At 37.6% G+C, this 16,449-nt stretch overlaps 1 protein-coding gene across 1 annotated transcript; it reads right to left on the bottom strand.

Annotated features, from left to right (window-relative positions):
• Window positions 1-12,148: 12,148 nt before the first annotated feature.
• LOC129882583 (60S ribosomal protein L5-like) lies at window positions 12,149-15,971 on the bottom strand. Its single transcript, XM_055956956.1, has 9 exons — window positions 15,816-15,971; window positions 15,035-15,104; window positions 14,857-14,948; window positions 14,474-14,600; window positions 14,302-14,381; window positions 14,094-14,210; window positions 13,276-13,410; window positions 12,956-13,125; window positions 12,149-12,569 (listed from the first exon to the last, which is right to left on the bottom strand). Exons 1-9 carry the CDS (start codon window positions 15,816-15,818, stop codon window positions 12,470-12,472), a joined length of 894 nt encoding a protein of 297 aa, XP_055812931.1. The 5' UTR covers window positions 15,819-15,971; the 3' UTR covers window positions 12,149-12,469.
• Window positions 15,972-16,449: the final 478 nt, after the last annotated feature.

Below are 16,449 nucleotides of genomic sequence, written 5' to 3'. Positions count from 1 at the left end.
GTGAAGTGTTGAAGGGACTAAAAGTGTTATAAAATTGGTGGGGAAGCTGCTGGTTGAATCCATATGACCCTCCACTTCGTACAGTTAAAGGTTTTACGAATTAGAAACTAAAAACCCTATTTTGATATCGTAGCTTTGAGCAAGTCGCTTGGAGTTTGTATTATGTAATGTTGAAGTGAATTGCTTGTATATATGTTGCAGGTTGTTGTTGTTGGTTGGATGTATTGCTTAGGGATGTAATTGGAAATTCGTAAAGGGCATGTTATAGGGGAGGTGCTGCCCGATTTCCATTTACTTTCTAGCTAACTAAAGAACTAATCGAGGAAGCGAGCGAGGAAATGAGTTCTATGAATACTCATGTATAACTTACACTGAAAAGTCTAGGGTTGTTGATATTCATATTTATTTCATGTTAAATAGGTTCAGAGGAAGACGAGGCAAACACGGTAAAGATTAATCCGTAAGAGGTATGTAAAGCCTATCTTTTCTTTCCTTTGGGCATGTCTTAGACTTAAGTGACAAATGATATGTGTATGAAGCTTAGGTTAACTCTATTCATGAGCTCTGAACATGATTCATGATTCATAATTCGTGCTCACTTCTGAATGTTAAGACTCTTAAAGTAGTTAAGCTCTCATCCTTCAAGTCTTCTATATGCTGAAAAGTAGTGTATGTAAAGCTTAACTCTTCTTTTCTTGTGGCATGTGTTAGCCATAAGTGGTTGGTATGTGTGATGTGGAGGTAGTTCCATTCTTAGAACCCCGAGCATGACTTGTTAATCTTAGTCACTTCTTGATGTTAGAACTCCCGTGATGGTTGAGTTATGGTCTTGTAAGCCTTTTATGTGATAAAAAGTAATACATGTAAAGCCTATCTCTTCCTTTTCTTGAAATAGATTAATGTAAGTCCAACAATATATGATATGAGTTAGAGACAATTCCATTTACAGATTCTGGATGTGACTCATGACTTGGACTCACTTTTAAATGATAAGGACCATGAAGTAGTTGAACTACGACCCTTGAGCCTTCTATATGCTGAATAATGATTGGAGGTGTAAGCTCCTATACCTAGAGACTCTTTGACACACCTTATGGTGATATTCGGGAAATGTTTGTTATGCTACAAATTTTTATGTGCATATATATGCATTATTATATTATATAGGGATCGGGTCGGACGTTTCTCGGTACTAACCTGTTATGTATAGGGATCGGGTTGGACGTTTCTCGGCACTAAACTGTTATGTATAGGAATCGGGTTGTATATTCCTCGGTACTAACCTGTTATGTATAAGGATCAGGTCGTACGTTCCTTGGCACTAACCTGTTATATATATGGATTGGGCCGAACGTTCCTCGGCATTAACTTAATATATATGGATTGGACTATACGTTTCACAGCGCTGATAATATGCATATGCCTATCGTGATAGATGATGTATTTGTAATACTCAGTCCCCGAGTGGGCCGGATACGATACGTGATACTGGTAGACAGGAATTTATTTTATGAGGTGCAGGTACAATACCCTACTAAATGCTATACTTGATTTCCTGCTCCTTGTTTCAGTTGTTATCTCAGTTATGTTATGCTTATATACTCAGTACATACGTCGTACTGACCCCCCTTTCTTTGAGGGAGCTGCATTTCATGCCCGCAGGTACAGACACAGTTTTGGGAGTCCGCCAGCTTAGGATTCCAATCAGCCAATTTGGAAGAAGCTCCATTGATTCAGAGCTGAGTTGTAGTACCAAACCTCCTATGTATATATTTTTTTATTCAGGGGTACGGCGGGGGCCCTGTTCTGCCATATGTTACTATTAATATTCTTAGAGGTCTGTAGACATATGTATGGGTTATACGTGTAAGTTTTGTTCATCTATGTCTATATGATGTATTGTAAATATTAAGATACTATGGCAGCCTTGTCGGCTGGCACGCCCTTTCATAATAAGATACAAATGAAAGAGGCAACACGCATGAAAATTCTATGACCCACTGGGGTTCTTATGTATAGTTCTTATATTGATCGTTGCATCCGCTAGATACGTATACGGGGGACCAGGTCGGACCCCAGTTGCGGCCCACGTGGTTGGATTATGACAGAAGGTTATTTTTGAATTTTTTGTAAAATAACCATTTTATCCCTCCCTTTAGTTGCCCTGAGTCATTTTTAATTGGTATCGGGTGTTGATTTTTAGAAAATCCTATGAAAAGTTAAGTCTATGAAAATTTTGAGTTTAATAAGCCTTAAGTATTAAAAAGTGGTATTTGGGGTCAATCAGAGCTACGGGTCTCGGAATGGAATTCCGTCAATTTCAGCAGCTCCGAAATGTCTAGATTAGCTTAAGACTTTATGAAATCAGTTTTGGAGTTGTAACGAAGATTTGAGGCCTTGAGTTGAGAATTTGAGGAACTTTAAGCCAAGGTTTGAATTTGGTCAACTTTTAGAATTTCGATGCTCAAAATGGAATTCTGAAGGCTCCGTTGGATTCGGGAGATGGTTTTTGGTCTAGAAGAAGTGTTGGTTGAATTTTTAGAGGTCCCGAGTCCGTTTTGGTATTTTAAAGGCCTAAGTTGGTTTTTTGCGACTTTTCAAGTTTTGGGTCAATGAGATCTCAAATTTAAATTTTGACGGTTCCATTAGCTCCGGAATGACTAAATTAGGCGAGTAGAACTGTTGGAATGACTATCGAGGCAATCGATACGAGTTTGGACCCATTTGGTGCTTTTGACTTTTAAAGTTAGTCTATGGTTAACTTTGGTCAACATTCTTGGAAAATGCGCTCCAATAAAAATTCTGACACGTGGTTAGTTATGAAATTTTGATTTTGGTCTATAACAACCCTTCGTTCACTTTCTGAGGCTTCCAGTTTAATCTCGAGGCCCGTTGTGGAATGTAGTTTAAAAGGGTTCCTGGATGTGGAATCCACTTTTTATTAAAATGATATTGTATGGGAATTATGAATGCGCCATTGAGTCCAGAACGTCAAATTTAGTGGGGTAGCATATTTTGTTTATTTTTATCAGATTCTGAATAAATTCCGAGCACCCCATCGGAGATTTTGGACTTTCCAAAATCAGATTCTGCAGCTGATGCAGTTTTTCTTGTTTTGGATAGTTTCTCCAACTTTAAAACCCCATAACTTGAGTTATATAGCTCCAAATTGGGTGATTCACAAGGCAAACTTGTGAGATTTTTCGTGGAGATTGTAATGGAGAGATTGAAAACTAATTTGGAATATTTGATTCATGTAAAACTCATGATTTTATTTGCAGCAGTGTCCATTTTTGGATTGAGTTTTTGAAGAACTTTGAGAAATTATTTCTTGACCTATATAAACCCAATTTTGGTGATTTAAGGGTCTAAATTCAAGAGAATTTCGTGAAAAATCTCGTGGTGATCTCAGAAATGCGAGGGGAAGCTTCGTTTGAGGTAAAAATGTATTTTTAGTTACTTATTTAGTCTTTTTCATAATAAAATTTTGTTGAATTTTAAAAGAGTGTATCTTGGTCAATATAACTGTGTTTTGAGTGATTCTTGAGGCTTGATTGTGGGGGTTTTCGCAAGGATCATCATAGTGTAATTTTTTTGGGTTGAAAGAGTCTCATTTGTTCATAATTTGCTGATTTTGATGCTACTATTTTTGGTCCTTTAGTCAGAATTTATGAGTTTTGGTTGCATACTCGTCCCGCGTAATTTTTCACCTCAAATTATGTTATTTGTGAGCTCAGGGTGACATTTGGAACCTGTTTTAGGGGGTCAAATCCGGAATTCAATATGAGGGTCCCACAATTCCCGTTTTAGACCTTGAAATTAGTCCATCTCCAAAAATTATAATTTAGTGTCTAAACAACCATATCGATATTGTGGTTCTGTTTTTGACAGCATGGCAGTGTTTTGAGGCCATTCGAAAAGAAAAAGATCCAGCACAGTGATTTGAAGCTCTCGTGTTTAGCCTACAGGTAGGCTACAGTTTTACCTTTCTTTAGATTGAGCTAGAATGTGTGAAAGCATATTGAAATAGTTGGAATTTGGTTTGGGTAGTTTGATTATATATTTTAGGTGTTAGAAATCATGCTTTAGGCTTGTTATCGGATTTTTTGGATGTTTAGAAGCATATGTATCTTGTCGTTATTTGTTAGTATTATAAGGAGAGTTGAATGAGCATGTTATTTATACTGTGGAGTATGTTGGCCTTAGTATAGGATGTAAACTTGCTTTAGATGCCCCGGCATCACTTCGGTGGATTTAGATCCTTGTAGAATGGTGTAGCGGGCTATTGTCTGACAGTTATAGGACTTTTCATTTCAAGTTCCAATTTCCAAATGAGTACAATCTTGAATGGGAAGTTAGGCACTACCCTTTCTCTTAAAAATATCTTCATCCATAAATCGGTATAATCGTGACTTTCATGATGCATCGGCAATACTAGATTTCATGATTGTTGACTTTGGCTCCGGTTCCAGTTTTGGCGGCATATCGGTTGACCCATTTGGGAAAAGATTTTTGGTACTGTTGTATTCTAGTTGGGAAGTAGAATGTTTGGCATCATGGGATAAATTATCTGTGAGCATCCGGGTACCAAGTCCCGGCCTCTGTTCTAAATTATCGAGGAGCATTCAGGTACTCACCCTGGCCTCTACCGGCTTGCTAGTATGATGAGCATCCGAGTACCCAATCTCGGCCTCGATCATACCGATGTATTACGGTGAGCATCCGGGTACCCAATCCCATCCTCAACCGAACTTATGTATTATGGCAAGCATCCGAGTACCCAGTCTCAGCCTTTGTCACTTTGAACATTCAGGTGAGCATCTGGGTCCCAGTCCTAGCCTCGACCCCTAAGTCACCACTAGATCGATTGACTCTTGGGGATTCTGGATTTGGAAATGATATAGTACTTCAGCTCCTAACATCGCAGATTCTTGGTTCCTAGCCTTAGTAGTTGTAGCTATTCTATGTACTCGGCGGGCTTATGGAGGTTCATCTGGGTTTTTATTTAACTTGCGCAGAAGTGTCCCAGCTGGGCTTATAGGGGCCCAGTTGGGTATAGTTAGCTGTAGTTCTGTAGTACTCTTTCCCTTTTTTGATGCTTATGTTGACTCCTATTTAGGCTATTCCTCTTTGTCATATTATTTTTAACTTTTCTGCTCATTCGGCCTATGATGCCTATTGGGTACCTTTTGTCTTGGTACTCATACTACACTCTACATCTACTTTCCTGATGAAGGACCGAGCACCAGCTACCGCTGTGGATAGATCGAGCCTATTTCCATCAGCTTCAAAGACTAGGGTGAGCACTTGGCATTTTTGGATCATTCCTGTCTCCTTCAGTATGGATGGCCCGTCTTTTGAATTTTGAGACTAGCTAGTTGTTGGATATATCTTTGGTCCACTTTCGGAACTTGTACTCGTCTTTTATTTTATAGTAGCTCTGTACTTGTGACTTCTAGGTTTTAGAAGAGATCTTTAGTTGTTTATATCATGTTTTGGTTTACTTCCGCTTATTATTTCTCTCTATCTTTATAATTCACCACTCTTTTTTAGTTTCTTCCCCCAAACTCATTACTTGAAGTTTCAGGTTGACGGATTGGCTTACCTACTGGTGGGTTATAGTAGGTGTCATCATGACCTAAGGAATTGGGTCGTGACAAGTTGGTATCATAGACCCAAGTTCACTGGTCTCACTTGTACATAGCTAATGTCTAGTAGAGTCTCGCGGATGGGTGCAGAGATGTCTATAAGGCCTGGCATGCCTAGAGGTCCTCTTCGTGGGACAGGTAGGGGAGCAACACCAGCTCCCAACCCGAAGATAGAGCCGAAGCTAGTAGAGGAGAATCAGGACGCTCCTATTCCTACTTAGCTAGAGGGACCGGCACCACCAGCATAGCCCCAAGCTGCACCAGTTATGACCCCAGCACTATAAGCAGCGATTATGCAGCTCCTCACGGCTATTGGGGTTATACCACAGGCCCCGACCCCAATAGCGAGCATAACAACACTGCGGGATCCGCCCGTCCATCCAGCACTTGAGGTTCAACTGCCTCCACCAGTTGTTGTACCCCGGCCAGCAGTTCTGGAGGGTGTGATATCATTACAGGATCAGAGATGTTAGGGATATTTTAGAGGCTATCACCCCCGATATTTTCTAGAGCCATTGGCGAGGATGCCATGGAGTTCTTGACTACCTGTCAAGAGCAGCTCCATTTCTTAGGTCTTGTGGAGTCCAGAGGCGCCGACTTCACTCCTCACTAGTTCAGAGGGGCATCTAGAGAGGGGTGGCGCTCTTATTTGCAGTACAGGCCAACTGGGTCACTACTATTGACATGGGCCCAGTTCTTAGAGGCTTACCTGACTCGATACATCCCTAGAAGTGTTTGGGACCGACTTCGGGATCAGTTTACTCAGTTGGAGTAGGTACACATAAATATTGCAGAGTACGAGGCTAGATTTCATCAGCTTTCCCGGCATACCACTATGATTCTACCCACTGAGGAGGAGCGGCTACGATGTTTTTTGCGCGGATTCAAACCTTACCTGAGGTTGGGGACCGAGCACCTTGTTTTTGCAGGCCGCTCTTTTCTGGATATGGTGGATCATGCCCGCACGATCGAGATTATTCATCGTTAGGCCCAAGGGGGCAGGGATAAGAGACCCAGGCATCAAGGTAGCTACAGTGGATCCCAGCCTAGAGGCCATGATAGTTATGACAGGCCCCGCCAGCGGTTCCAGCAGGATAGGTACCAGCAAGGTCAGTCCAGTCGGCCGATTCAGGCCGCCCTGCCAGCACTTGAGGGTAGTCAGCCCCATTCGGGGGGTTCCATTGCAGGGTAGAGCTTGAGGGGATCAGGTCCTCTTCCTTCCTACCGTGGATGAGTTATCACGGGTTGCTCAGCTTCAAGATGCTTCGATGTGGCTCATTGGAGAACTAGGCTAAGGAGTGTCCCGGCTGGGCTAAACTGTTGGCAGTAGAGCCACCTCCACCAGGAGGTATAGATCGGGGTCATGGTCGCAGCGATGGTCAATAGGGTGTTCAGGGAGGTTCCCGGGGAGGCAGGTCAGGTGGTAGGGCGAATGTTCATGCAGGAGGCCGACAGGGACACTTTTATGTTGCTCCAGCAAGGGCAGAGGCTGAGGCATCAGATGATGTTATCACAGGTACTATCCTTATTTGTTAGCAGACTGCTTCAGCTTTATTTGATCCAGGTTCCACATATTTCTATATGTCTATATATTTTGCTCCACGTCTGGGTATTCCTTATGAGTCACTTGAGGTCCCGTTACATGTTTCGACCCCGATAGGGGATTCTTTAGTAGTGAATCAGGTTTGTAGATCTTGTGCGGTGACTATTCAGGGGCATGAGACTCAAGAAGATCTTATTTTACTTGATATGGTAGACTTCGATGTTATTCTAGGCATGGATCGGCTATCCTCTCATCATGCGGTTTTGGACTATTATGCCAATACCATTACATTAACCATGTCTGGAATTCCCTCGATCTTGTGGCATGGCATTTATAGTCACTCACCTATTGGGATCATATCATTTATGCGGGCCCGGCGGCTAGTTGCGTCCGGGTGCTTGATGTACTTAGCATATGTCCGTGATGTGTCCAACGAGGCTCTTACTATTGATTCAGTCCCTTTGGTTATACTGTGTCAGTCGAAGAAAACAAACAAATAATGTTGTGATGATGGAGCCCACTGAGCACCGGATGTGTATTAGTTTGAATCTTATCTTTAAAGTGTCGGTCATTTATTTTAGTAGACTATTTTATTTTTACTTTATTCCTTAGTTTGTCTATATAAGACATTCTTCTTCATTCTAAGAAGGACACAACTTAGAAGAGAACTACTCCATAAACACACAACATATTCCCCTTCCTTCATGTTTCCTACACCTACTATCCTAAAACCAACTCTCTTGTTGTAATCTAGTCTTGTATAATATTAATTATTGTTTAATAAAGGTTTTCAAGTTCGTGACAGTTCTCCGGGGGTTCCCAAAAGGGAAACCTCTCATTTTTAATCATGTAAGTTTTCTATGTTGGTATATTTTTTATATTCTCCCCACAAAAATATGTTTATTTCTTCTGTTCAAATAGTTAGTCTTTGAATTTGTATATTATGTTTATATATTATGCATTACCCTTAGTATAAGGTTAATTTCTTAATCTCTTAATAACAATGATGTATTAATCAATAAAGTCCTAGGAGTTGAGGCTTGGCTTTGTAGTCCGCCATAATTAAAAAAGGACGTGTTTTTTGCCAGATGTTATATACGGAGTGTGGTTAAAGAAGAAGTTGTTAAGAACACAGGTTAAGAGGAAGAGATGAACAGGATAAGATTTAAAAAAATTAAAAATAATACTAAAATAAAAGGACAAGTAAAAACGGGGAGAAACATAAGTTAAATTACCAAACAGGAGCTTAAAACATGAAAAGACTACATGAGAGAGGGAGTACTGAGTAGGATTTACAACATATTTTCACACTTTATCAAATTCTACACATTATATATATATAATGTGTATTAAAGCTTACATATTTCTTGATATATTTTTCTAAATCCTTAACATCTGATGTGATAGTTTGTTTAGTTGGAACTAATGGATATTGAGGAGCATCAGATGCACTTGCAACACCAACTGGCGCCGACAAAATTTCAAAAGTGAACACTAACTTCTTTGATAGTTGTGGAGAAAGTTCAGATTTTTCTTTGATAGCCATTTCTACTGGAGTTGATTTTTTACCATGAACATTGCTTTTTTTTTGAGAGGAGGTAGAGAAGATGTACCAGCAACGCACCTGGACTTCCTTGATAACTTTTCAGGTGGTTTAGAAGTAAATTTGCTCAAAACCAGACAGATCTTGAGGTTCTTGTTGGTTGTGCTTGGCAGTCGATGTTGTTGGAATAGGCAATATCGAAGTATTAGTAGATGAAACATTACTAGTATTGGGAAGATCAAGTGCTGCCAGTTCCTCCTGCGTTAGCACTATATTGGTGCACGCATTCTGAAAAAAATTGCGTAAAACAACAACCCAAACACAAACCAAGTCAGTATGTATCATGAATTATTTAAAGTTAAAGATACATTATTAAAACATTGTAATGTGCAAATTGACTGAACTAACTGAAGCAGTAAAGAGACTACGTAAAATTACCTCGCTAAACATGCTCACCATAAATGTCTCATATTTCGGCTTGACTCCAACCACACGCCAGTTCAAAATTCTAGAAATGTTATTTCCCTCCTTGACAATAATATAAGGATGAATTTGTGATGCACATTCATTCATTCATACGTTCAGTGCATATGAAATGACTCCTAATCGATACATCTGTTTAGCTGTGATGAATTCTTGCCTCAGACTTTTCGTCAATTTCAAAAAAGCTAGTTAACCCCATAAAAATTATTGATCTATATCATTTTTTATCATTTTAAAATCATCTAATGATATAGGTGTATCACAAAGTTGAGAAAACATAAACATGTGTATAAAGTATAAAATGGTCATCTGGACAGTATATACATTGTTGTCCCATCTTCTCATCAGAAAATGTTGTACCAAACGCCCTTTATTTACACCTAATGTGCATCTGGGAAATATTTTTTCAACAACCTGCTTGGCGGAGCATTATCAAAAATCATCAATATTATCAATGCATCTCAAACCAGTAATAATAGCAAATTCTTTAATGGAAAAACGAAGGACACTCCCCTCTATGTAATGAACATGCAATTCATTAGGATCTTTTTGCTCCAACTCAAGCAATAAGAGGCACTTGGTAATTTTTCCTTGAAAATTATACTATGATATATTCAGGTAAGGACTAAATATTATTTTTCTGAAAAACTTAATTCCTTCTTCTCCTATTGACTATTTGATTTCATTCACAAAAGTCGCGTTGTAAGCTATGTCAATTCTCAAAAATTGAGATAGAATTTATTTTTATTTCATACTTTAAAGCCTGCTTTAACAAGGCATAACTATCAATATGATCAAATTTGATCATTACAACAACAAATATATTGAAGCACAATATACATGTTGAGTATAATTTAAAACTGAAGATACATAATATTATATGATACATAGTAAATTAGACAATTTGACATAATTATGTATCAAATATATGCCTATGAATATAATAAAAGAGCAAGATTTTGTAAACTTATGTATCAAAAACAAAACAATTGACATGATACATAACAACAATCTTATGTATCATGATATGTGATACATTATCACCAATTCATTAGAAGGTATTCACTCATATGATACATCGTAAATTAGAAAATGTAATATTAAGTATCAAATATATAAGTACGAATATGATAAAAAAGAAGGGTTTTGTAAACTTGTGAACCAAATACAAAACAATAAACATGATACATAACAGCAACCTTATGTATAATGGTATGTGATGCATTCACTCAAATTCATAAGAAGGCATTGCACCCGCTATATCAGATACACCGACATTATGTATCAAGATACCACATACATTCAGCAAAACAGAAACATGAAAAATCTAGATAACAACAACTTATGTATCAAAAAAGAGAATCATGAACAAGATACATAATAAATTATCTCTCACTGAATTAGGGTTATGCATCAAATTGTTATTAGAACACGATACACTAAACATGAAATTGAGAATCAAAAAACCCGAGATACATTAGAAATACAAATTTTGGGTAAAGAAGGGTGTGTAACTTCGACTTTTTTATCTCCTTTTTCTAAAGCTTTTGGAACTGGAGATTTCAAACTTGAAGTTTTTGCAATTTAAAAGTTGAAACTTGAACTAGCATCCTTTCGCAATTTCTCCATAATTAAAGGTTTGTTGCGGTGTTTGGATCTATTTTTCTCAAACCACCACCACTAGAAGAATCAGAATTAGGAGTAATAAGTTTTTCTGATTGGGGAACTAGTTGGGTAAGACCGATACTAAAGGATGGATTCAAATCCATATGTACCAAAAGTTGTAGATGAAGAATACTAAATTCAACAAAACTTGATCGAGATTTGAAATAGTAAAAGCAAAAAACTATCATGAAAAAAATCTCCTACCTTCTGATACACTTAATTGAATTTAGGGGGAGTTAAGACTTAAGAGTGAAGTGGGAATGGAGATGGAAGTGTATTCGCGCGTTGGAGAGATGAGGAGAAAAAGAGGGAGTTTTGAATTTTTTTCAAATAGTAGAAAATATTAGAGAATATAGTAAAATAAGGTGTGTATTTAGGTAAATTTTTTCTTAATTTAATTTGATAAAACTATGTCACTACTCCATTAGGCCGACATAAATCCACTAACCTCAAATTCCCAATATACCACCACAACCCCAAGCAGTTCTCGTTAGCTGCGTATTAAATAAGAATATTCGTTAGACAATTGATCTGAAGTTCGGCCTGAATCAATGGATAGGGTAGAAGTCCATTTATTCGTACAAAATTCCATTCACTGCCACATATTTAACCATTAGAGAATACACATTCTGTCACCAAAAAATCGACTGTGCATCTCCATCAAACTTGACAATTTAGGGCACTCGCACAACAGGAAGAAAGAAAATAAAAAAGACAATATTGACATAGGCAAATTCGAATTGGTAGGAGTGAAAAAAAATTCCCTCACCTGTATCAAGCCTACTCTTGTTTCCTTACCTAGCATGGTCAGAATTTACTAATATCAGGTCAAACTCGTCTACTCGTAAATAAACTGTCTACTGAACAACCATCCAAATTTCATTTGCAGTAAGGCAAACAAATGAAAAGTCATCCAAAAAATAACTCTGAACAATGTTAACATTGGAGGAGGACTAGATGATCAAAAGACATTATGCATTGTTGCTTCAGACAACACACATCAACGACATATCCAATGTAATCCCACAAGTGAAATCTTGAAATATGAAGAGTGTAAGTGTACGAAGACCATACCCCCTACCTTTACAGGGTAGAGGTTGTTTCTGGTAGACCTCAACCCAAAAAGAACCAAGTTATTTGAAGCAAGGTTGCAAGTAAAATATGACAACAAATGTAGAAGCAAATAGTAAATTACAAGACCAGGAGATTCGCAAGGCCCAATTACCTCAGCCAAATAGCCTTTTTAAGAAATTTGGCACAGTTAACTTCACAACATAATGATGTGAACTTCATAAATGCTTGGTTTCCATCAATAAAGAAACCAACTATTTTCTTCATAAAAACAAAAAAATCAACAAACATTTTCCCACTACATTTGTAGATCCAGAGAGATGAGTCAAGGTTCCAAAATTACTGATTGCTATTCAATAGTACTTGATGGGATTTGTGCACTTGCAAATCTAACCTCACATTGTCATACAGCAAGAACAATTGTACTAACGCATACAGAACTGAGATTTTTGTCTAGGAAGAAACGACAATATCACAAAACCATAAGGCACCAATATTTCGTAAATCTAGTGTCTTTCACTCATCATCATCATTTCCGGCAGCTGAATTCAAAGCATTCAGTCTTTCAATCAACTTAGCCTTCCTTTCCTCATAAGTCAGCTTCTTCAGATTGTACCTGCAATAGAAGCCCAAAGAATTAACTGCGTGAGACAAGCATAAAATAAAGAGATACCATAGAGAGTGAATCAATTAAAATGTTGACAATCAGCATTCAAATTCAAATTGGTCTTGCCCGCAAACATTACACATAATTAGACCACTGATAATCATAGAGCAACATGATATATTGCACTACAGTATTAATAAGATTCACTAGACAACAATTAAAAAGAAGCCCCATGTTCACATAACATAAACAGGAAGTTTAGGTCCTTCAAGCACACAGGAAACAAAACTAATGTGCTTGAGGACTTTTTACAAGTGCAACTTAAACTTCTTTTCACTCATAAAAATAAAACATAATAGCTCATAAGGTTAAACAAACCAAAAGTAAAATCAGACCTCTTGTGCTTCTTGGGAGGCTGCTTCTCAGATTTCATTGGGCTTGGTTCCGCACGTATGGCAGCATGAACCTTTTTGTACATCTCTTCGAGATCATCAGCGTCAAGACCCCGCTTAATGTACTCACTAAAGTGAGACTGATATTTCTCAGGTTCATCTTCTATCAAAGTCTGAAAACACACCTTCAACATTTTAGAGATGGACAATAGGAAGACACCAGAATCCATCAAATATGAACCTCATTAATCAAGATTAGGACAAATATTGTCCATGGATTTTGTAACCGAAAAACAATTCAAATATAGCCCTTTCTGTCTCACCTTCATATATGTTGCAACATGGCCACCATAGATGTACTTGCGGTGAACATCAGCATCAAGTTGCTTGGAGTCTTTGCTGAATCCAGCAAACCTCTTCTCGCCATGAGGAATATCAAGTCCACCATCCAATGCACCCTGGACAGAAGCACAGAATAGAAAATGTGTATAGAATGAATAATCAGTCAAATGGCAGGACAAATCCTTCAGAGACAGGCCCACTACAAGAGGAAAGAAAACTTGCAATTGAACGCCATCCACCACACATCAAATGGACCAACTAACCCAGCGGTATTTAAATAGACAAACAAGAACTCTGTAATTTCCACAGACAATGGCAACCAACAACAACATCAACAACCCAGTGAAATCCCACAACGTGGCAACCAACGACAATGGCAACCATTGTTTGTAATATCATTTCAGGATTTATGCCAAGTTGAAGCCATTCATTAAAGGTTGAAGGAGGTTGAAAGAAATAAACAAAGAGGCTGTTTCATCAAAAACTTCTCCAAACCATAACTTAATGCAATATAGACTATAACAGAGTAAAAGAGAATGAACAGCAAAAGTAATACTTCCTCCATCCAATTTCATGTGGCACAGTTTGACTTGGCACGGTGGTCAAGAAATAAAGGTAAGACTTTTGAACTTGTGGTCTAAAACAATCCTTGAATATTTGTGTGGTTGTAAATCATTTCATTAAAGGTGAAAGGGAAATTTATAGTTAAATTGTTTCTAATTATAGTAATGTGACATTCTTTCTAATGGACTAAAAAGGAAAGGTTGCCACATAAAATGGGATGGAGGGAGTGGTATACCTTGAGAGCACCAAACACACGATTCCCAGTAGTAGTTCTAATAAGGCCAACATCCAAGAGAGCACGGAAAGGCCTCCTGCTTTCAGCAGGTTCAACTGAGTAATCTTCCCCACTGGCCTGTAAAGATTTATAATACCCATTACTAAATAAAAGTTGGTACTGCAGACAACAAAATAGCATGCACCTTGATATTGTAGCTGCCACTTACCTCAGGGTTCCCTTGATACTCCTCATCCATTTCAAGTTTTTTGAGAACTCGTCTTGCCAAGAGAAGTCCGGTACAGTATGCTAAATTAACATTGAATCAATAAGCACTGATCAGAGGAAGAGGTACACAATTTCAGGTGAGATGACCCAACAAGAAGAGGTTATGTAAATACCAGCAGCATAATTTGTCAGTCCAACTTCAAGGCCAAATTGAGGCAGCTCACAAGCATATGCAGAGGCAAGAATCATGTCACCAGCTATGCTAGCAGACACAATTTGGGCAATTATGTCCCTATTAGTCTGGAAGAACGTTAAGGTAGATGAAGCAGTATAGCACAGTAGATGTCAATTTTAGCAGCTTCAACCATCCTACATACACTAACAGGAAATGAACTAGCGTAACAGTGTCAACATCTGAAATCTTTTTATTGTTAAAACATGATCTTGAATTGGATACACTGACAAAAATAAATACAACATCCCCATAGTAGGTCACTAAAGAGAGCAGCATAGATCAAACTTGATGCTTTTAAAGGTAGAGGAATGTTTAGGATACAAATCGGACCACAAAACGATATTTTGGAGTGTTGTACTTGTTTTTGTCCTGATTTATCAAGCGATTCCTTGCTCTGTAGTCAGTCTTTCCCTCTGCACAATAGAAAAAGTTCATGAGCTGCAGAGAAAAGAGGTCTGATAGTGAAAATATATTGGATAAAGAAGAGGAATCTACACACCTCTCCTTCTCTTGAATTTAACCTGGAAACGCTTAAAGTAAGCCCTAGTCTTCTGGACTTTGATGAATGCCTGCGCACAGTTTTAGTAAGCATCAACAAGAATATATGCATACTTAGATTAGCAGAAGTAGAGGAATAAGTTGAGAAAAATTTATAGCCAACAATATTGGGCAATAAGGAATGCTTCAATTTCAGATATGTATTTCAGTCTAAATACAGAGAATAAGATCGAGATCAAGATTGGATAAGGAAAATTAAACCTTCTAGTCCAGAACAAACTAGAAAATAATGTGTTGTAAGTGTCAACGAGACTGGTACATCAAGCTCCAAAGAGACTAATTAAGCAAGAGAAAAAATCTGCCAACATGACCATATGCCAATAAAGACCAATAGTTCTTGATAATCACATAATCCTGAGACACAAGGACACATACATATCCTTTATTTTTAAAAAAAATAAAGGCAATAATTGGGGCTGGGAAATGGGCTAGGATTACAAGGTGGGGGAATTGAATATTAACCAACCACGTGAAAGTTAGCCAACCAACTAGTCAACCAACTGACATACTAAGATTACCCAAAGACACATAATATCCATAGACCATACATACAAACACGTATAGAGTGTGTGTGTGTGTAATATTTAAAACAGGCAACAGAACCACAGATTCATGGCTTCATGCTCCTCATAAATCCAAAATTAATACTTATCAACCAGGAAGAATATACACAGGCAAAAGCTACATAAATAGTAGAAAGGGAAAGAAGCAGAGTGTGTTACCATTGTTCCTCTTGGATTAGCCTCCGACGGCGGTGGGGAAATGAGAAGAAGCTGTTTGTAACAAATACTGCTGCCAGGGCAAGCTCAAATACCTAAACAAAACCCTACTACATCCATCCTAATAATATGTGTTGACCATATTGCCCTTCCAGCTTACGCCTTTTCTCTCTTTGTGCTGGCTTTCAATATGCCTTTGCAAACAAAAAATGTGTCATTTGAATTCCAAACTTGCAAATTTTTGTTTCTAAATTTATAAAAAATATTGTTATAAACATGAAAATCTCATAATTAGTAAAAATTATTAAAAAAATATTTAATTCTTATTCAAGTTTACAAAATGAAAAAATCTAGTTTATAAATAAGATATTGAAATATCCTAAGCCATCAAATTAATAAATCACATGTCCCCATTTTTTTTATAAATAAATATTTACGATTACATATTATTATGAATTTTTCAAATGCACATAATTTCATAAAAATTCATTGGTTCAATAAATCGACAATAATAGTAACTAGTTATTCTTTGACAAAATCTTCGCACATGATATAAATAATCTCTCCACATCGAGCATAAATCTTTTTTAAAAAAAATTGGTCTTTTTTTAAAATAAAAAAATAATGACTCACGTTT

This window comes from Solanum dulcamara, chromosome 3, assembly GCF_947179165.1.
Source record: "Solanum dulcamara chromosome 3, daSolDulc1.2, whole genome shotgun sequence".
NCBI lineage: Eukaryota > Viridiplantae > Streptophyta > Magnoliopsida > Solanales > Solanaceae > Solanum > Solanum dulcamara.
The sequence above is the reverse complement of the archived record's forward strand: the minus strand, read 5'-3'. Positions and strand labels throughout refer to the sequence as shown.